The 21,370-nt window shown below is 44.2% G+C and overlaps 1 protein-coding gene across 2 annotated transcripts in view; it reads right to left on the reverse strand.

Annotated features, from left to right (window-relative positions):
* Positions 1-17,035, reverse strand: part of LOC105917821 (sodium/potassium/calcium exchanger 3) — a 64,136-nt gene extending 47,101 nt beyond the window's left edge. The window contains exons 1-3 of one of the 2 annotated variants that reach the window (XM_036137600.1): positions 17,014-17,035; positions 16,138-16,670; positions 8,657-8,779 (exon numbers count right to left, since the gene is read on the reverse strand). In XM_036137600.1, coding sequence (XP_035993493.1) covers positions 8,657-8,779; positions 16,138-16,324 — 310 coding nt within the window. In that variant the 5' untranslated portion in view covers positions 16,325-16,670; positions 17,014-17,035. Of the gene's footprint in view, positions 1-8,656; positions 8,780-16,137; positions 16,833-17,013 lie in introns of those variants that run through there. The other variant, XM_036137601.1, reaches the window with a different exon arrangement.
* Positions 17,036-21,370: the final 4,335 nt, after the last annotated feature.

The following is a 21,370-nucleotide window of genomic DNA, read 5'->3' on the forward strand; positions in this document are numbered from 1 at the left end:
ATCTAGAACACACAGAAACAGAAGACAAAAATCTAAACTAATATGACAAGACTAAAATTAATGTAAATGAACAACAGTGAACTCCTGAAAATATAAGGACCAAAGAAAACCAAAACCCAAACAGCTAGAGATGATGAAAACCTGATTTTTTTTACTTGCTTTTTATCTATTACGCTGCATAATTTCATGCACATGGCCATGCACATATTGTAATGACATGACCTAATGAATAATAACCAGTAGCTACTTTCCTTACTGAATATATGGAGGGTGAACGGAGGCCAGTCCGACTAATGTCTGACTGTTTATACCTGCTACTTTAGCCAGCTGTGATCAAAAGGTTTCCCAAAAACAAATTCAGCTTTACTTTCTGTTTAATATCCAAATTATTGAATTGGCCATAGCTCCTGCTGCCGTGGAGCGATTCTACAGTATATCCCCATGTGTTGTATTTAAAAGGTAAAAATGCATCTGTTTTCCGGTACATTATTAAAACTTGCTCCAAAACGAGCAATTAATGACATCATTTTGGAACCATTTCATCCTACATGTTAGTCACTTTTACACCTGGACAATCACTGAAGATGTTGTGATTTAAAGACAGATTCCACGGGTTTAAAAGGCAGAGAGTTTGGAAAGAGCTTTTGCATGTCAGCGCTCCTTTAAGTAGTTTAGCTGTGAAGGCTCAGAAACACTTTGTGAGGACGCCTCGCTTGTCCTCTGAAACTCCTGGGACTGCAGCAGTAAAAGGAGGATGTTTGCTGAACTAAGGAAACAGTCTTAACATTGCATTCATTCCCAGCTGCAGGATAAATCTTTAAATCTGCTCCTGGTAAACAATCAGGCCTCCATTATTTGGCAGGGTGAGCAGGAGGTAAGACCCCTGAGTTGTGTCTTATAAACTTCACGGCTTCAGTTTTTTTTTTTTTTTCCAAAGGTACATTTTTAGATTATTGTGCAGAGTGATGAGATGCATACTAATTTAACACAAATATGTTTATGGGTTTACTTCACTGCATGTAAAAACCATTGTTTGACTTTTTTGGTTTGACACAATATCATCAGTTAACTTTATGTCAGTATAGTCACATTGTCGTGTGATGGATTTCAGCTGAAGTCACACTAAAAATGTAATTAGCAGGCTGATTGCCATAAAAGAATATCAGATGTGTTTAACACCTTGCCTTCTAGTGTTAGCAGCAATTATGGCTGAAGAAAAGTGTGCAGCCATCATCACTTCTCATTAAAGTGGCCTTACTGACAGGGAAGGGCTGCTGAGAAGGCAACGCTGCAAGAACAGATTCCCGATCATCAGGCACTTCAAGCAGAGGCGTTCAGCGAAGAAGGTTTCAGGAAGTCTAAAAAGAATCCAGCAAGCTCCAGGAGTGTCTCCTACAGATTTTTGTTGTTGCCAGAAGTGCAGAGCTTCCACCACCCGGGCAGCAGATGGATGTAAAAGCAAATTCTGGTGAAGACTTTAATCAAAGTATGGCTAAAAAAACACTTTTGTCCAAGAAAATACATCAGTTCTGCAGGAAGTGCCTAACACTGAGTCATGTTATCTTTTTTGAGGATTTTGTTAGCTGGTCAGAAGTAAAGGTGACCACAACCCCTGTGTGTTGACAACAAGGAAGCTTCCTGACATGATCCATGTGGTTTAATCTTATCCAAAGAACCGGGCTCCGGTTCAGCTCTGCACAGTAACGCTTCCACGAATACAGGCTGTGATCCTCCAGGGTTTGGACATTCATGCAAATCGCACGTTTTTATGTAAATAGACTGCAGTTCTTCCTCTTTTTGAACTTGAGCATGTTACTTTTATAAGAAGCTAATGGCTATTTGAACACTTTAGCTTCCCAGGGAGTGTTTGTCTGGTAAATTCATGCAGTGATCCATCGCTGTCAATCGACTGCTGCTTTCCTTTTTAACTTAAACATCTCATTAATATTTAAATATCCCATATTACCTATTAATAATGGCACAGTATGATTTCCCCTTCTGATAAGTCTCCTCTGCTGTACAGCTTAACCTTACATTTTTGTGTTTTTGCATTTCTGAGGGTCTTCTCTAGGAATGCTCATTCTGCGATTTTCCTTGGTTGTTTTTGAGTTGTGTCTATGTGTTATGTTTGCATTCAGAGCTGACGTCTCACCACTATTTCATTATGGCTGCATAATGACAATAAAAATTCTAGATTCCAGGTCTTCTTCCAATTTCTTCCAAAAATCCAGGTGTGGGTTGGTGATGATCTCTGGACTTACGAGCATCCTGGAGGACCATGTCACTGGAGTGAAGTTAGGACAAATCGACTCAAAACAAATCCTAATTTTATGCCTGCAGTCAGAAAACTCCCCAGGTCAGTCAGTTCTCCAAAAGCAGGCATAGAAATCCAGCATATTTCATGACAAACTCAAAAGTCTGAGCATGTTACTGCATTGTGTTCAGATTGGTATCTGGGTATCTGCTGAACCCTGGGTCAATTCACCTGTTTGCCAGTTTAAAGAATAACTGGTACGGAAGCATCTCCTGTGGCAGATGGCTCTGTTTCTTAATTAAGAAATTCAGGCATAAAACAAACAGCAACTGAACTAAATGGTGAAGGTGACCCCCTGCCCTTGGGTGAAGGAGATAAAGGAAAAGCATCCACTGAAGTCTGAAGATGCTGACATCCGTGCCATCCATAAACTGGATCTGTTTAGACTTTCCATAAAAACATGTGTTCCTATTAATACTGCTGCTTCCTCAGCTGAATAACTGCATTAAACTCATAGAGATACAGTTTTCACTAAAGTCTTATACTGGACGACCATTTTTCTTCTCCTCCTTCGTGTAGAGGAAGAAAAGAAAAACAAACTAAAACATAAATGATCTCTGACCAGAATATCAGCGCATATTCTGTATCCTTTCAGTCTCTGACGCTAAATATTCTCTCCTTTCTTGCATTTCCTCAAGACAAGCGTCACTGTTGCTTTTCTTGTTCAGCTCACGATCTGATCATTTTCTTTATCTGCTGTTTCATTTTAGGCGCCACCGTCTGACCTGGAGTATTATCGTCCACGCCGCTGCACACAATCAAGAAGGTTTGAATTAGCAGCCAGCCTGCTTGGGTAGAAAATACTGAGTCCTTTCTAGAAGCTTCCAACAACTTCTGTGCTTCTTTTTCAAGAGCTGCATTAAAGCTGAAAATGACTCACTTCTTCTTCCCACAGTGACAGCTTCCACACTGAAGAGCGTTGCGGTTGTGGATACCTGGTTGCACCCAGTTAAGAGTCTGTTCTCTGGTTGGTCATGCTGAGAATCGTCTGATTCAGGTCATTAGTTGATTTCTCTGTGTCTCTGCTGGAAAAGTGTCCCATGTTGAGAATTTGAATCTGAATTTGTTTTTTGTTCTTTTCAGCGGGAAGATCTAAAGAAAACAAAACATTGTTGTCACAGACAAAACTTCCGGCCATCATTGTTCACTCCTGACATTCAGGTAAACAGTGAAAAAAAAACAAAAAAACGGTAACAAGAGAAACTCGTCTTGCTGGATTAATGTCATAAAGCCGCTAAAGAGGGTAAAACAAGCAGAGGAGCAGCAGGAGCTGCTGTGGAGGAAAGTGTCTGACTCTGCTCGGCTAATTGCTGTGATGGATTGGTTTAGCTCCCCTGAGCACCGAGCTCCTGATCCTGCAATAACAAGACAAGATGACTTTGCCAATCTGCACGAAAGAACTTTGCCACCGTGAGTTGACTGGGGAAAGCAGCCGCAGCGGCCCACTCAGAGCCAGCCATGCCGCTGCCAAGTGGAAGCAGCGACTCCGCAGAGGAAATTGGTCTAGGCGCACCGCGGGTCAATTTAATATTTGATTAGTGACGGGCTGACGACGAGACCCCTTCTTTCTTTTTAGTTCTGATTAATTTATCAGCCACATATCCGCCTCAGACATGTGAGGGAGGGCCGGGAGGATTCCCACGTGAAGCGAGGCGGGCCCACCGACCCGCTGCGTGACTGGCTGCAGAAACCAGGCTCCAGCGCCTTTGCATTAATCAATGCTGCTCTAAAACCTTCAGCCAAAAAAAAAAACACAGGCGCACCGACACACACCGCCTTCCTCACAGGGAAGCCCCGATTAAGTCACAGCAGCCCTCTCAGTTTTAATAACGGAGGAGGACAGCCAGCAGGAAAACACCCTGGAGAGTTTAGTCACATGTAAAGGGGGGGGGGGCTGTTACTGTGCACAGAGGGCTGCTCAAGCACAGGTTGAAATAACTGCTGAGCATTTAAATGAGATGCAAACATCAGTGAGTGACTGTGTTTCTGCATACATCTCTGCAGTGTGTTAACAAGTGGATCCCAGCTTTACTGCTGATGGGAGGAAAAACGTCGAGCTCCTGAGGAACAGTCGGACCCGAGAGGGGTCAACAATTAGCAACGGGACAAAACAAATAAATCTCCCTTCATTAAGAGAAGACGGCAGCTCCCAGAGCAGAGTTCCATCCTGACTGAGAAATGACGCGGTGACGAAGAGGCGAAGTGTCTGAAATCAACAGAAGCGGCAGGGTTCTCACAATCAAGCTCAGGGTGATGAGTATGAGAGGAGAAAATTAGCAAACGAGCAGCTCTTCCTTCCCCGCTTGTTTCCAGCTCTCCATCAGTTGCCTTCTAATTTCAGGGGAACAATCAGCCGGCAACGGAGAGTTCCCGTTGGGCTTCTTCCTCATCAGCCGGCATTAAAAGCCACAGGAAACACACAAGAACCTTGCTATCAGATTTAGGATTAGTCAATAACTTCATTAGTGCTAAAGTAATACATGATCGTATAAAATATATTTAGCTTTACGGTTAGAAATCCACCACAAAGAGAATTGTGGCCCTCAACTTCTGGCCAGCCATCAATCACAGACAAAACCTCCAATCAACAGCACTTATTTAGACTTTATACTGTTTATTTCCCATCTATGATGAGGGTTTAGATATCAGCAAAACTCAAAATTTAACCCAAGTTCAACCTTGACATCTACTGCGATGTCACTGAAATGTCTTTTCTACTCCAAACTGCTCACTGGTTGAACTTTTAGGCACACAGAGTAGCTAAACAAGCGCATCCATTTAGAGAAGATTTGAAGGAAGTTTTATTCAGAAACTAAACTTGAGAACACAAAGGATTCCATATTTGCATAGTTTTTTAAAAAAAAGATGAAGCCAAAATTGAAAAAAATATATATAAAAAAACAGTTATATGTTGAAAACTAAGTACAGCTTTTGCTGCTTCTGTAGGGTTTGGAATGGAAAGTAGCAGCCAGGTACAGATCCACGTGCATTAATCAGCCCATTAATGGGAACACCTCTATAAAAGCAGCAGTTTTGTCTTTTTGCTGCTCTGCAGCTTCCAGAGGTGTGTTGACACAATGCCAGGAAGAAAAGATATCAGCAATGACTGCAGGGAAGCAGCTGCTGACCAACAATCCTCGAGTGATTGTTAATTTTAGTTCTTTTGATAATTAGTTAGTGGATTTCTTAGCTTATTCTATACACATTTTATTATATTTCCTGTTTCCCCTTCAGTTCATTGCTTTTCTCTCCTCAGCTCCATTGTGTCATTATTCTCAGCTGGTGTTCATTTCTCTTCTTATTACTCTCCTCTGCTTGCTTTGACCTTCTCCTCACTTCTCCCCTGTATTTAAGCCGTCTGGTTTTCTCTTTACCTTGCTGGTTTTATCAATGGACCAATGACCAACTGACCACCAATCTAGAATCTGGCAAACGATTTGAAATCCATCATTCTGCAGAGACAACTGTTATAAAGGCGAGGATAAAGTTTAAGACAGCTCTCGAGCTTCACGGTGGTGGATTCTCCCGCAAATCCACCCCAAGGTCAGACGACCCGATGCTCAGAGACATAAGAAAAACAGAGTTAGCTCTCATAAAGACCCAAACCTAGTCAGAAACACGACAATAGTCCCAAACATAGCAGCAAATCTACAGCAGAAAGGCTGGAAAAGAAAATAAAGTTCAGCAACAGCTCAGTCAAAGTGCAGGTGGATTTGCTTTTAAAGTTAAATTTAAGTAATTTCAGAAGCAGATAAACTTTGTGATGAGCCGATACATGAAACCCGACAATAGAAAGTCTCTATATTTGTTTTTATTAACCTCTAAACATTTTAGTCATGCGTTAAGTTTTAATAACTTATTCGTCTTAATTAATGGACGAAGGATGTAAATTGTCCCCCGACAGGTGATTTACCGTCTCAAGAGGAAAGACCACCAAAGCAGAGCAGAACCTCGAGGAAATGGAAGTTATTGAGCAGAAACGACACTGACACTGTCCTCAGGAGGGTAGCACAGGTTAAAGCCGGCGGGTCGGGCCGCTTTAAATTTAGCAGCAGGAGGAGCAACGCTCCTGCGTCATCAGCTAGGGAGAAGAATGAGGGGAACTTTCACCTGAGATCTGTTTATAGATGAAGGCAGGTAACCTTGGGAAGGTGAGAAAGGAGACTGATGATGGCCTTTTGCTGAACAAACTTATGAGAGAACCGCCGCTCCCTCTGAGAGGTGACCAGTACGGTAACGGCAATGGCAGGAAAAGGACACGTTGTTTCAAACTTTCTTACACAAAAATAATCTAAAATTTGTGTACATTTGTGTTCAGCCCCTTTTACTCTGATGTCCTGAAATAAAATCTACTGCCTCCAACCGGCTGCAGAAGTCGCCTAATTGGCAAAGAGATTCTCCCTGTGTGTAAATTAATCTGGGTATAAATGCAGCTGCTTTGATTCTGGCCCCAAAGTTCTGTTAGAGAACATCAGACAGCACCATGAAGACCAAGGAACCCAGCAGACGGGTCAGGGAGGAAGTTCTGGTCCAGTTCAAAGCAGGGTCAGGTTCTACAACAACATCCCAGAGCTCTGATCAATCCGTCATCTGGACCCGGAGAGAGGACGGACCACCTGCAGACCTACCATCCTGGGTCGCCCATTCATCAGAAAAGCAGCCAATGACCCCATGGGAACTCTGGAGGAATGGCAGAAATCCACATGTCAGGTGGAATTATCTGTTCACATGAAAACTATAAGTTTGCACTCCAAAGATCTGGCCTTCATGGTGAAATGGCAAGAAGAGAGCCATGGGAAGTCCCATCGTCCTTTAGAATCATGACATGTAGAGGACACGCCGTGCAAGAAGATTTTCTGCTCAGATCGGACCAAAGTTAAACTATTTGTTCCTCTACTCAGAAATAACAACACCTAACCTGGAAAATGCACGGTGAAACACGGTGGGGGCGGCGTGACGGGGCGATGGATTTAGCTAAACACGGGATAATCTTGGTAGAAAACCTGTTGGAGGCCGCAGAAAACCTTAGACCGAGACGTTCCAGTCGCAGCCGCTATGGGAAGTACAAACGTTTTGTCACAGGGGCCGAGTTGTTGAGCTAAAATTAATCAAGGGCCAAAAAATAAATAAATGAAATTACCAAACATTTATATTGGGACTTTTTTTACGTGCCCCACAGGTACGAACATGCAATATTTTATTTAAACAAATTAGTCACACTTTGTCTGGGAAAGGAAATTATTCTAGATGCAACACTTAAAAAGTGTTTTGCGTCATTGAAAGGTCATCCGGTTTGCTAATTCTTTTGGGCTTGATTCAAAAGATTGCCGCCGGTCATCAGCAGTAAGAACAGGATTTGGGTCAGTCTCTCAATTTGAAAACATTTACTGTGGTTGGCCTTCTTTACTGGATGAATTAAAACGAGTTATTGGATAGATGTGGTCCTATTTACTCTGAAATTAAAGAGAATGTAAATAAGTGTGGTTAATAAAAGACAAATAATTGGTGTTGTACCCAACATTTTAAATTGTAAGAAGATTTTAACTTCTCTGTAATAATTATCTGCTAATTAAAAAAAAAAAGTCTACATCTGCATCAACCAGTGCTGGTGGGTCAAATCATTCCTGGATTGCAGTTGGGGGCCACACACAACCAGTCCAGGGGCCGGAAATGGCCCTCGGGCCACAGCTTTGACACCCCTGGTTTAGATCATAGCATGTGTTAAAACGGTCCAGTCCAAGTCCAGGCCTTAGAATCTTTATAAACCTGGAGGAATATTTAAAAATGGATGTTCACATATGCTCTACGTTTCAATAGGAGGCTGAATTTTAAAAGAACGCCACTGTTTTCCAGTTTTCTTGTTAAAATATTGGAAATCCATGAAGGGTTTTCCTTTCCTCTTCACGACTTTGAGTTACCGGATCACCTAAAACCCTGGCAACACATGGAGGCTACGATGAGAAAAAGTTTAAGCAGTGTGGATCCTTTCGGCATGTCGCCGTAGGGCCGGCGGTGTGGAAACACGACGGACAGAAAGAGAGAAGACGGAGAGATTAACGCAGTCGGTGGAGAAATGAAAGAAGGTGAGAATAGTCCTAAAAATGTACCGGGTTGGGGGGGCTGTGAAAACCAGAGAGGCAGCTGGAACGTCACCGACTGCCGCAGTCACGGGAAACCATATGACCGCACAAACTAGGTTACTCCATGTTAGGGGCACAGAGGAAGGGACGATTTGTTTCCCTTTTTTTTTTTTTTGCTCGTCTTATTTTAGCCTCGCCGCTGAATTCTGGAGCAAAGGAAAGCGGAGGACGCTTGTGTCCTCTTTCTTTCATCCCGTCTTACCTGGAGCGGTGCAGTTCTGGGGTTCCTCATCAATCTCCACCTCTTCCAGGCTGCCGTTGTACGCCTCCTGCAGGAGCTTTCGTCCCAAACGTCTCTGCTGGCCTTCGACTGAGACGTCAGAATCTGGAGGGTGGAAAGGAAGAGTTCCCGCTTTTATTTTCACAAAGGAAACTCTTTAAAAAAAAAACATTTCAGTTTAGAAGTTTGTATTATGTAAGAGCCAGAAATGAGAGCAGTCGGTTTTGTATGCAAGCGCCTCAACAGGTGTGAGATGTTGCGTAACTGCAGGATTTTAATCTGTAGCTGTCAGTTAAAGTGAATGAACGGGATGCAGGATGGAGCAGGAGACGCCTGCAGTAACGGGGCGTTGCTCCTGGTGGTGAAGGGAGGAGGTAATAGGAAACGCTTATGGTCATCAAATGTTCAGCACTGGGCAAAAGCTTTAGACATGTATGACACAAAATATTAAAGTGTTATTGGTTTATTTTCTTCATTTCCCAGAATGCAGTGACTGAGTAGGAGAGAGTTTAAATTTGCTGCGACCATCGGTTCTTCTCGCTACGCCTGAAGGAGCTCTGCTGATGGGTTGCTCCAAACATTCTGGAGAACCACAGATCTTCTGTGGGTGTAGGCTTCCTGAAATCCTTCTGTCTCTTCATGTAATCTAAAAACGCTCGATAATATTGAGACCAAGCCTCTGTGGGGGCCGCGCCATCACATCCAGCACTGCAAAAAGGGAACTAAAAGTAAGTAAAATTTTCTTGAAATTAATGTTTTTTCCTTGATATAAGCAGGTAAATAAGATGATTTGCCAATGGAATAAGACTTTTGCACTCAAGATAAGATGATGGAGATTAAATGCTCCTAATTTAAGTGCAGAATATCTAATTATCTTATTTTAGGGGTAAAAATACTCACTCCATTGGCAAATAGTCGTATTTAGCTGCTTAAATCAAGGAAAATACATTAATTTCAAGAAAAATTTCCTTACTTTTAGTTCCCTTTTTGCAGTGAGGACTTCTTGTGCTTCTTTACGCTGATTATCGTTCCTAATGACCTCGGCTGCATGGTCGGGGGCCGTCGTCCTGGTGCAGAATATATTTGGGGTCAAACAAACACCTCGCTGATGCACGATGGATACATATTTGCCTGAATTTCTCAGCATTAAGGACACCAATAATCCCGACCAAGTCCGCCGCTCCATTTGCAGGAATAAAGCTCCACACTTAGAAGGAGCTTCTGCTGCCTCCAGATACTCATCACTGCACCGGCTTGGGAACCCTATCAACCTCTTCCACATCTCCCTTTGGACGTTTTCTGAACATGTCCCACTGGGACGAGGGTACACCCAGAACTCACTGCATGGACTGTATGTCCATTTTGACCTGGACACACCATGGGGTCCCCTGTGGGGTCCTGAATCGTCACTGAGTAGAGGAGCATCTGGACTTCCTTCCTGGACCTGCTACCTCCGCTTTCCCATCTCTGATTAGACATGACATACTTGGCAGTAACTGTAGTAGTTTAGCCATCATTGAGAAGGACAGTAGTAACCACAAGGTGGCGCACCGCACTAATGGTGTCTGATGGATCACAGGACTTAGGCCAATATTAACTTTTTCAGGACAGACAACACATCAAAGTAAAGCAGCACAGAGAAAGGTGCCATTGACTTGGTTCAGTTTCTTTAACATAGAAAGTAGTCCTTGACCAGAACTTCTGGAGTGTTTTTATGTGTTCTCCGGGTTCTGGTGCTGACTGAGATATCTTCATGGTTAAAGGGAGTTGCTCCTTTGCCTTTTTAAGGATGAGGAGCTGCAGTGGAGGTGAGAACTTGATGCGATCAGCCGTCAACTTTTACCTTTAGGATGTGGTATTGCTACAAAGTCAATGACTCAATTAGGGCTGGATGATATAGGGGAAAAAGGGTATCAATAAAAAAGAAATCATATTGATCGATGTCGATAATTATCAACAAATTCAAAACATATATTTTAAGTGTAGCCCTGGCCATTTTATGATGTTGCATAGCAACCTGTTTGTAGATACAGAACACACAAACTCAATTCAAACTCAACCCTTTATTCAACCAACTTTTAACCAAAACTGCAAGTTTTTAAAAAAAGAAAAAAAGAACGAGTGGCCTCTGAACTCTTTGAAGGGGGGCGGAGTTTGGTTCCTGGGTCTGTGTTGTGATTGGTTGTGATGTAATGATGTAATATTAACCTACATGATAGGCTAGAATGCAAAGGAGGGAAAACTTTTAATTTACTGAACTTTTTATTGACCCTTTTTTCTGTCATTGATGTACGTCTATCGATAGATTATATATTGTTACTGAATTATCGTCCAGCCCTAGACTCAACACAATCAATGTCCACTATCACCACATGCTTGCACATGGGGAGAAATGACTGCAGAGTTAACTACCCGATGCAATCAACCACCCCAAATAACCTCATGCTTGATCCTAATGGGGGATTGCTGCAAAGTTCCACTCTTTACAATTGCCAGCTCAGGATGGGGGATTGTTGACTTGGTGCAAATAATCATGCACTGTTGTCACATGCTTGCTCAGTATGAGGAATTGCTGCAAACTTAACTAGGTTTCTAGGTATTATTTTTGATGCAGCAATGTCATTGGAGCACATTTTTTTAAAGAGTAAATGAAAAACTGTTTTATCTCTATAATGTCTCTTAATTGAAACCCCTTATCTCCAATGTTGAATTGGAGACGATTTGTCCGGCTAACATATCCTCAGGTTTGGACTATTGCAGCAGTCCTCTAACCTGAAACACAGACATCTCCCCTTCACGTGTTACCAGTTAACGTTGGAACACATTTCAAAATCCTGCCCAGAACTTTCCATCTGAATTAGACTTTTTCTCTACGATTGCACTGATTTCACCATATATTTCTGGGTAGAAATTGGATCTGTTTGTCTTGTAAAGCGGCTTCAGATGACAATCTTGTTGTGAATTGCTGCTATATAAATAAACTGGACAGAGATCGTTGGCGTTGGACCATCGACTGCCAGACGTGGCTCTGTGGATTCTGATAATTTAAACTATGCACTAAATTTACCTCAGACAACCAGGTAACAGAGTGAAACGGCATATCTTCATGTCCAGTCTTCCTGTGGTGGTGTTTAAAACTTGTTTGCCTCACATGCTGCTAAAGCAAATATTAGAGTCTGTGGTGAAGTTCATCAACAAAAGTAATATGGTATAAAATCAAGAAAACTCCTAAACTGCGATCCAGTACAGTAAATAACCAAGAGTCCAGATAGACCAGAGCCCTGAAACTGTCCCTAATGTTTTCTGTCCTGCAAAAAGGGAACAAAAAACAAGTATAATTAGTATAATGAGTGTATTTGTCCTTCATTTGAGCAAGTAAATAAGATTATCTGCCAATGGAATGAGTATTTTTACCCCTAAAATAAGATAATTAGATAAACTGCAGTTGAAATAAGATGATGGAGATGCGCTGGGCCTATGTTAAGTGAATAATTCTTATTCCCTTTGGCACAGTCAAGGGAAGGAAATGTCCGGCCATTAGTTTGTGACCTTAAGCTCAAGCACAGTTGTGTCGGGCAGCAGGACAACGATCTGAAGAGGAGCAACCTCTAACTGGCTAGAAGAACCAAATCAGGGTATTTAAGTGGCCTAGTCAAAGTCCAGAAAAGTTGATTCAGAAGAAATATGTGATGCGATAAAAAAAAAAAAAAATTCTTGTAATCTATCAAATCGGTCCTACAGGCTTCCTGGAGGTCTTTTAGAGTATTTATCGGGGCTTCGCCTGCTTTTTAAAACTGTTGATCAAACAGCCTTTCCAAGGCGATCTGGTTGGTTGGATGGCTTCAGGCTTCAGAGAGGCGGTTTGTGTCGGTTTGGGACCCTGGATTGCTGCTACTCACAGATGTGTCAGTTCTGGGTTCGTCTGGTCAGCCAATTCACTCACTAAAAAGGGGAATTTCACCATTTTCCAAAACAAGGTCCTCTTGGGAGGGAGTGGAGCAACGGCACAGCCCACAAAGTGGGGCTCCCACTGCGGCTACATCTGCACATTCTTCCAGAAAGCAGCAGCTCCGCAGAATTCATTTCATCCTTCAGGGAGCCCTGCAGGAGTGCGCTGCCCTCTTCCACCCTGCCAACCACAAGCCCGACCCAAAAGAGGGATTCAGGTGGAATTAGAAAGTTATTCAATAGACCTCAGGGGAAGTCTGAACTTCTCACCTATCCTTACGTCCACCGCAGCAGACGCAGCAGACGCAGCAGAGGCGGTGACGGGTGTGTGCCGCGGCTCAACTGCTCCTCCCATCGTTACCGACCTTCAGCACGAAGTGATGGAGAGGAGTGGGAACGTTTAAAGTCCCTCAGCTAGGAGGCCGCAACGCTCTAAGTCTTAAAACTTTATTCTGTGCGTCATAATCAGGGGGAATGGTGTCCTAGTGCTTCCTCCTGGGAAGGCTGCACGTTCCCTGGTCCAAACCCCTGATCCCCACTCTGAGCATGACCCTTAGCCCCCAGGATGCTCCCCGCACTGCCCCTTAAGGGATGGATTAACACGTTATGTTTCTGTTTCAGGTGTTTAGAGTCTTCAGAAAAAGTCTGAATCGGTCAAAGTCAGCATCGGCAGTTCTGATCTAGATGAAAATCGGTATCGTCTGCAAAACCTTGAGCGATGCATCTCTGGGGTTAAGATTTAGGGAGCTTCCTGAGCCCTTTGGGCCCTTTGGTTTTCTAATCGACGTGACCCGGTGTTCCCTCATCGTGAAAAGCTATCCTTTGCTAACAGAAGACGACAATAGGCCCGTTTACACTACACCTAAAAACCGAGCCATGCCGAGACCAGTCCGAGCTTGGATCAGTTAACCGAGATAAAGACGGCCGTTTACACACAAGAGTTATCTCGGTTATCTCGGTTCCTTGGTTGCGCCTCGCCTCCTAGTGGCGATCTGCGGTACTACCACTCTCTGGAATTGAAGGCAGGGCCGAGCAAATCAAAATGGCGGCACCCATAACATTCAGGATGTTATGGTTAGACATGGAGTCGGCTTTTGGGACGTGGATAAGACAAACAAACGTCTAATAAGGATTTACAGACGCAGGAAACAACGACAGACGCTGAGGTTCATCACACTGCTAAGCAGAATCATCTCTGGAAACCGTGTGGCACGGTAAGGAAGCTAGTATTATTATGAATGTCTGAAATTTCTCTGAATGGAGTGTGAATCGGGACGTGCAGCCAGACAGTCAGCTGTAAGGGGATGACGCGGTCTGCTCATGCGCTCTTCCTTATCAGGTAACCGGGATAAAAAAAACAGTTCGAGACCTGCTCAGGAACTGGTCTTCAGTTAGCACGGTCCGGTTCAGTCTGCTGACCGTTTACACACAAGAGTTATCTCGGTTACCGAGCTCGGACTGGTCTGGGCTCGGTTAAAAAAGTGTCGAGTAAACGGGCCTAATGAGTTCAGTCTCTTTCATAGCGATCAGTTTGCTAATTAGACTGAAGTAAACTAAAGTAAGTAAAGATGAACATTTTGGTAAAAAAAAAATGTAGTAAACATGTCTCTTAAGAAGTAAAGGAAGCCAATAAAGCTCAATATGCATCTGATCCGCCTGAATTAGAATCTAAAACCAATGTCAGCTTTCACCACATCGTGTCACAACTTGTGGCCTCGACTGCAGAGCCAAGACTGGACTGGCTGATAAATCACAACTATTCAGCAGTCCTGTCGATTCAGAGTTAGAAACGTCTGCGATGAGCTGACGCTGCCTCAGACATCAGGCTTGGAGCTTAAAGGAGCCCTCAGATGAACACGGATCATGGAAAACATGATCTGTTGGCAGGAAACAATGGGGCTGCAGGCTGTTTGCACCCTGGGGTTCATTTGGCCTGATTTCACAGTTCTGCAGGTAAAACACCTGAGCCTGAAACGGCTTCTGCATATATATCTCAGTCCTGAACTAGTTCCCACAACTCTACCATTACCTGAAATAAAAGGGAGCTGCAGGAAGAAGCAGCGACTAGAATGCCTCTCTGCAAAAGCAGAAGCGGGCTGCATTGTCCTGCAACTGCTTTTAATCAATGAATTACAGCAGAACAGGCGCCCAACTCGTTTATTTCTGCAGTTCAATTCTAAAAGTGACATTCAGACATTTCTTACACACATATTGATATATTTCAAGCATGTATTTCTACTAATTTTGGTTAGTTTATTGCATAAGAACAATGAAAACATTAATAATTCAGAAATGTGGAACTTGGTGGCGGCGCTTTGATGCATGAATTCATGCATCAAAGCGCCGTGGCCTGCAGCCACTCAGCCCGTCAGGTGTCCAGGAGGCTCAGCTTGCTTTAATAGTGGCCTTCAGCTCAGCCCATGGCGTTTCTCTGAGGTTTGGGTCAGAACAGTCTGCAGTGACACCACAGTCTTTAAAGCTTCTGGTACGTTCGGCGGGGTGGGGCAGACCCAGGTCCTGCTGGAAAAGTTAAACCAATTCATCCATAAAGCTGGTCAGCAGAGGAGAGCAGGAATGACTCTGAATGTCCTGGTGTCGGCAGAGCAGACTTTGGACCTGATAGCAGAAGATGACGTGGCTCCTCAGATCTTCGCTGATTGGGAAAACTTCGCCCTGAACTTCCAGCAACACGGATTCTGGGACCTTGATCCCCGAATGAGATGCAAACTTTACTTTAATCTGAAAACACTCCAGTTATTCCTCCGTAGCTCAGCTAAGATGCTTCTACCTGTCTCTGGTCCAGTAAGGGCTTAACACAAGGACCCTGGTAGTTGTAGTCCATTTTCTCTCTCTCTCTCTGTGGGGTCGCTCTTGAGGCTCTGAGTCCAGCTGCTTCATGAATCTTCCTCAAACTCTTAAAAGGGCTTTGCCTTGCAATTCTTTCAATACTATGCTTATCCATCATTCTTGCGAATCTTCTTATACCACACTTTTTCCTTCCACCAAACTTTTCATCAACATGCGTGAACGCAGCACTGTGTGAACAGATTGTTTCTTCAGGAATGACCCTTTTTGTGACTTGCCCTCCATGACTGTCTGCTGGACATCTGTCAGGTCAGCAGTAAGGCAGGTCAACCTAACATCTCTGTGTAAAAAACACTGATTTGGTTTTGTGTTCTGCATTATTCCACTTTTCTGAGAGTGAATTTGGGATAATCCTGGCCAGTAAGCCATGATCATTCAAATGAAGCGAAATAAAAACTTGAACGTCCATCTTTATGTTACGGGTTTCATATTCTGAAATGACTTACTGAAATGAATAACGATTTTTTTAATTTACATACAGCTACACCTTAGGATCAGAAGCTAATTTATTTAATCCTCTCGGTTCTTTTTTTTTTTTTTTTTACGCTTCTTTCTCTTTGCTCATTAGTGCCGTCAGCAAATATGGAACAATTAAAGCAGCCCGTTTGGAGAGAAACGCAAACGGAAACTATTCAGCCTCCAGTTCTCACCTGGATTTTCTTTGAAGTACGAAAAGCCCTTCACCGCCAGCAGAAATCCCCCGAACACGCAGATCTGGATCAAAACCAGCTCCTTTCGCCTTTTCCGCCTCGCTTTCACCCAGTTCTGCTTCTGCGTCGCTCCGTCCCGGTGTCGGATGCCCGGCGGAGACATCCCCTGGTCGGCTGCCTCATCCATGCGGATCCCCCTTCCTCCTGCCTCAGGGATGGACCAGGAGCGCCTGCGATTCCCGGGAAGCGGCTTTATGGCCCCGGAGTGGCGGGGGGGCGGGAGGGAGAGGGGGGCTGTTAAAAGTTGGGCAATGATACCGGGGAGGTTCCGTGAGGCGGACCGAACCGAACCGAGCTCAGAAAGCCGGATTGTCTCCTGATGTCATGTTGAAATCCGGATTCCGAGGCGCTGAGGCTGCGGGCGGCTGCGGGAGCGCTCCATGGATGCGTGCTGCTCAGAGCCAGAGAGGCGGAGAGGTGCGGGGAGCGCGCACACGCACAGTCACGCAACGATCTGCGGGGCGGGCGGTGCACTGCACTGCTGGCAAAAGAGATCAACATTAAAACCACAGTAATTTACTATTACAGTCACAGAGGCGCTTTCTTTCAACCTCCAGCGCCTTTTATCTGTTTTCCAGAGGCGCTCCTAGGACCTGGACGCACTGGGGCCCAACCCAGAACCTTCTGATAATAAAACAAATAAATAAATAAAACAACTACAAAGTTTGTATGTAATTTGGCACACATGCAGGCCGGTGATTGCCTAGAAGCATGACCAGAGGCCACCACGATTCAGTTCAATTCACTTAGAAAGCAGAAATTCACAAAAAGTGTCGTCCCTGCCACCAACAGGACAGCCTGGCCAGCCACACTAACTTTTGCCTCTCCATCATACGGCTGACGTTAGTCTGGAACTGCTCCCATAGAGCGCTTTTTCTAGGGCGGCGTTAACAGGCGCAAAGTAAACCAATTAGAGAAGCTGTGGGGGAAAAAGGCAAAATCAGACTTCCACTGTAAACGTTTCATAATATAATTCAACATGGCGAGCCGCGGTTGAGTGGAACCTACGGTGAACGATTCTTTTTAAAACAGAAGAAAGTACGCTAGCAAATGAACGCTCGATAGCAGCGGCCATCTTGATTGTTCTGGCTGAGGGATTCTCGGGCGCTGTACGTCATTCAGCATATAAGGCCCGCCCACGCCTGTGATTGGTCGGTATCAGGAGAGAGGTTCCAGACTCCGTTGGCTAACATCACAGGTAGCAAAGCGAAAGCGAGACTGAGTCTGGATGGCCAGACTAAAGGGTCAGCTTGTGTTTTAAGCTGGAACATGGCCAGATACGGATATAATTCTGTTTTCACAGGTTTTTACTCGTCCTCTGTCAGTAAACAACATCTGGTTAAGTCTGCAGATCGCATTGAATCAAGAAACGTACCTTCTGCATCTTTAGCCGGGTTAATTAAATTTGACCAGGCATTTATACTTTTTTTTCTGTCTGTCAGTGTGTCTACTATATTACAGTGGTGCAATTTAACACTCACCATACTGATACAATAATACAATCAACATACTGATTATGTTGGGAAAAGTGAGACTTGCATGGCTGCTGATTGGCTCTTTGATATAAAGTTGTTGTTGTTTTGGGGAGAAATGGGAATTATTGCCACCTGTGTGTGTTACAGTAACAACGCTGGTTAGATAGAGCATTAGTGTTAATTTGTCACTGTGGCGAATGAAAGGACCAGCGGAAGAATGCTTTTAAACCCCTCCATGGGGTGGCGGTTTGTTAGGTATTTAAGCTACTGCTCTCATCCGGTATTTATCCTGAATTCTTCATATTCACTGGAGGAATGACCATAAAATTCATCCCTTTTTTAACGTGAAGCAGGAGATTTTGTTCTCCTTACCTTTGTCTTTGGAGAAAAACTGCAGTATGCATTGATGCATTGCTCTCTGGAAACTTTCTGCTGCAAAATGATGATATAAGGTCTTTAAGTGGAGAAAATATGTAAACATAACACTGTATTAATATTAAAGCATGTTTTATAGAACCCGAGTGTTCAGTTGTTGAATTAAACAGTTCTGTGTCAAATGTGACTTCTTTTAACTAAATTAAAACTGATGGTTTTTCTAGAAAGTTTCCTTTAAGCAGAGATAAATCACCAAACGGCTAAAATTTTAAAAGAGCGCAGCTAACTGCCTTTTTGTAAAGTTGCCACGGTTTCATGTGTGGTAACCTGATAAAATCTATGAGCAAATTCAACTGAAACTGCATTTCACTCATGACTGCGACATTAGGCCAGCGTTAGGCCACAGAATTAACCGACAGGCTTTGAAGACGTATTTGCTTACACTGACACGTCATAACCTTTAGCCGCTCTGGCTCACAGGACGTATCTGTATTCAGAACTGCATCGTGTTTTTAGTCCAGGATTTGTTTAGGAAAATACCCGATGGTTGGTTTCAGGTTTTTAGGACTGCAGCAGGAAGCCAGGACAGAACCTGCAACCTCCACGCAGAAAGACGGCAGGTTGGGGTCTTCCTGCCTCCGCCCCACCCTGCATCTCTGGCTTCATCTGAAGCGCTGAACAAATCCACAGCTACTATAAAGCCGCTTATTTAACAGGCTTTAAACATGGGAACCAAAAACACAGACTTTCTGTTGCCAGTTTTTATTATTATTATGATCAGGATATACTTTTTTAGGCATTTATATTTGCATGAAGTTTACTTGCATAACACTGCTGAGCCCACGTGGATGTTTTCCCCAGTGGTTATGACAGCCGGTGAAGAGGAATGCAGATGAACCGACCCAGTTGAGAGGAACTGTGGCAAAGAAAACTTCCCCCTGCAGCTCAGGTGAACATAACTGAAGGTGAGCTCCATCTGCAGCGCGTTTAAAAACACAAATAAGAACATGTTCCATATAGGACTGCTTTAACAGAGTGTACAACACTTCTGTGAAGAAGGATTGTTGTAATTCACTAAGACTGGTGTAGCAGGCCTGTGAGAAGCTCTACATTGTGCATTAATAAGAACCTTTTGCAGACTTTATGAAGCTAATTATTCACTTGTGAGCTCACTGTTTGCCTTTTATGTATTTCTGCAGAGAGCTGCATGGAGGAGCCCAAGTCATGAAGAGCGTCCGGTGCCATTTTATCCCACATCTTGTTGCAAAGGCATCTTAAGGCATCCTGCAGAGATCGGTCCTACCGGCGGCACATCAGGACTGCAGGCAGGCCATTCTGCACGCAGTTCCCCCGTCTCCCTCAGCCTCATGGGGGAGAAATGCATGGATGCCCCTGGAAAAGAAGTAGTCTTGCAAGGCAGCTGGCATCTGCGCTGGACTTTGATGCATTGATGCTGCCGTCACAGGAGAACAACCCAGCAGCATCACTGAACGTTGCTGTGATGACTTCTTCTCTGGAGGCGCGCTGCAGGTCGGCCTTACAGCTCATGTTAAGAGGAACCAGGAAGGCTCATCAGCTCAAAGATCAACAGTCTTTAATTTACATAAAACTTCCTGCTGTTAAATTTTACTGCTTCGGCTCAAAACCATGAGCTGTTCGTGCCATTTATCGGGTTTGGTTCTGATTGATTTAGGTGAGAAATATTCATCCCCCTGGATATGACAGGTCTCCAGTCTGAGGTTTCTTTTCAAACTAATCTGGAAATTTTCCAGCCAGGATGGAAAAAGCGGCCAGAGCTGCTAGCAGCTGGTTTCATTGTGTGTTATTAACCCTTCAAAGCCCAAGAAACCCAAAAGAAAGGATCCGACCGAGCGGTCCGGTGGGTCTGGGAGAAACCTGGGAGAAACAGTTCCCGACCCAACAACAGGCCACAAAGCCAGCCTTCCCCAACTCACAGAGCGAGTTCAGACAGGGCATGAATTCCCAAACTCCCAGACACACACACACACACACACACACACACACACACACACACACACACACACACACACACACACACACACAGCACCGAAATACAAAAAAACAAACTGGGCAGGAGGAGGAGGAGGAGGGAAACAAATTAAATCCAGTTAAATTGTTTTTCCATTGCCAGTGGGCTTGGCACAGGCCTCTCACACAGACATGCAGGAGATGTAAGATAAGTTGCAGAAACCCAGAAACAGTGCAGCCTGAGATGTAAGAAAACGCCGGGAATTTAAGCCACTTTTCTACGTCTTAAACTTCCGACCAAAACTCTAACTCCTGTCCACACCCGTTCTGATTGATGGCCCCCCCCCCCCCCTTCCCCCTGAGACGTTTGCTACATCCTCCCTGTCTGGCAGCAGCATCACAGCACGGTCACCGCAGAGTGAGAGCTGCAGCTCGGGCCTAATTTAAAGCTGTGCCCGGCCAGACGTATCTGGGTCAGCGTCTTCTCTGAGTCCGGGTCGCTCCTCACCTCCGCGTGGAGAAAGCTCAGCTCAGCAGCGCAGGAGGGAACCGGGTGAGAGAGGCGACGTGCCGGGTCAGGAATAGCAGAGCTAATGTTAGGCCGGCTGCCCGTGTTCTGAGCAGAAAGAAGGACAAGGTTCCCGCATCATGCATCACATCCAGCACCTGCTAAAGTATTCGCACCGCTTTAACTTTTGTGTTTTGAGGGCGCAGATTCTGCTGCAATTCCAGCTGCTAGTCGGCATTTCTACCAGCTTGGTTCATCTAGAGCACAGGTGTCAAACTCAAGGCCCGCGGGCCGAATTCGGCCCGTCAAGGTAAATTATCCGGCCCTCAAGAGGCAAAAAAAAAGGCATCTCATGTCATAAAGTAGAGGTACATATCCTTTTAAAGTGTATAAAGTGGCTAAAACTGTGCCTCCTGTAAGTGTAACTAACCCCAATATCAACTTTTCTTGCAGATAAACTGTATAAACTGGGCCTAAGGCTGCTATTTTTATGTTACTGTGCATTTTTTATACTTCTATGTGAACTGGAATGAAATTATGAAATGAAAAGTATCGTCTATACACATACTACCGGCCCTTTTAATAACTTTATGACGCCAAAGTGGCCCCATATAGAAATGAGTTTGACACCCCTGATCTAGAGCAAAATGGCTCATTCAGGTTGGAGGTAGTGCATCTGTGAAAGCTCATTTAACTGGATTTAGGTATGGACTTTGACTAGGCCACTCTAAACCACGAACATGCTTTGATGTCGTTCCATCTTAGCTCTGCTGTTTCGGGTCATCGCCCCGCTGGAAGGTGAACCTCCACCTCTGTCTCAGGTCTT

Source organism: Fundulus heteroclitus, chromosome 5 (assembly GCF_011125445.2).
Source record: "Fundulus heteroclitus isolate FHET01 chromosome 5, MU-UCD_Fhet_4.1, whole genome shotgun sequence".
Lineage (NCBI taxonomy): Eukaryota > Metazoa > Chordata > Actinopteri > Cyprinodontiformes > Fundulidae > Fundulus > Fundulus heteroclitus.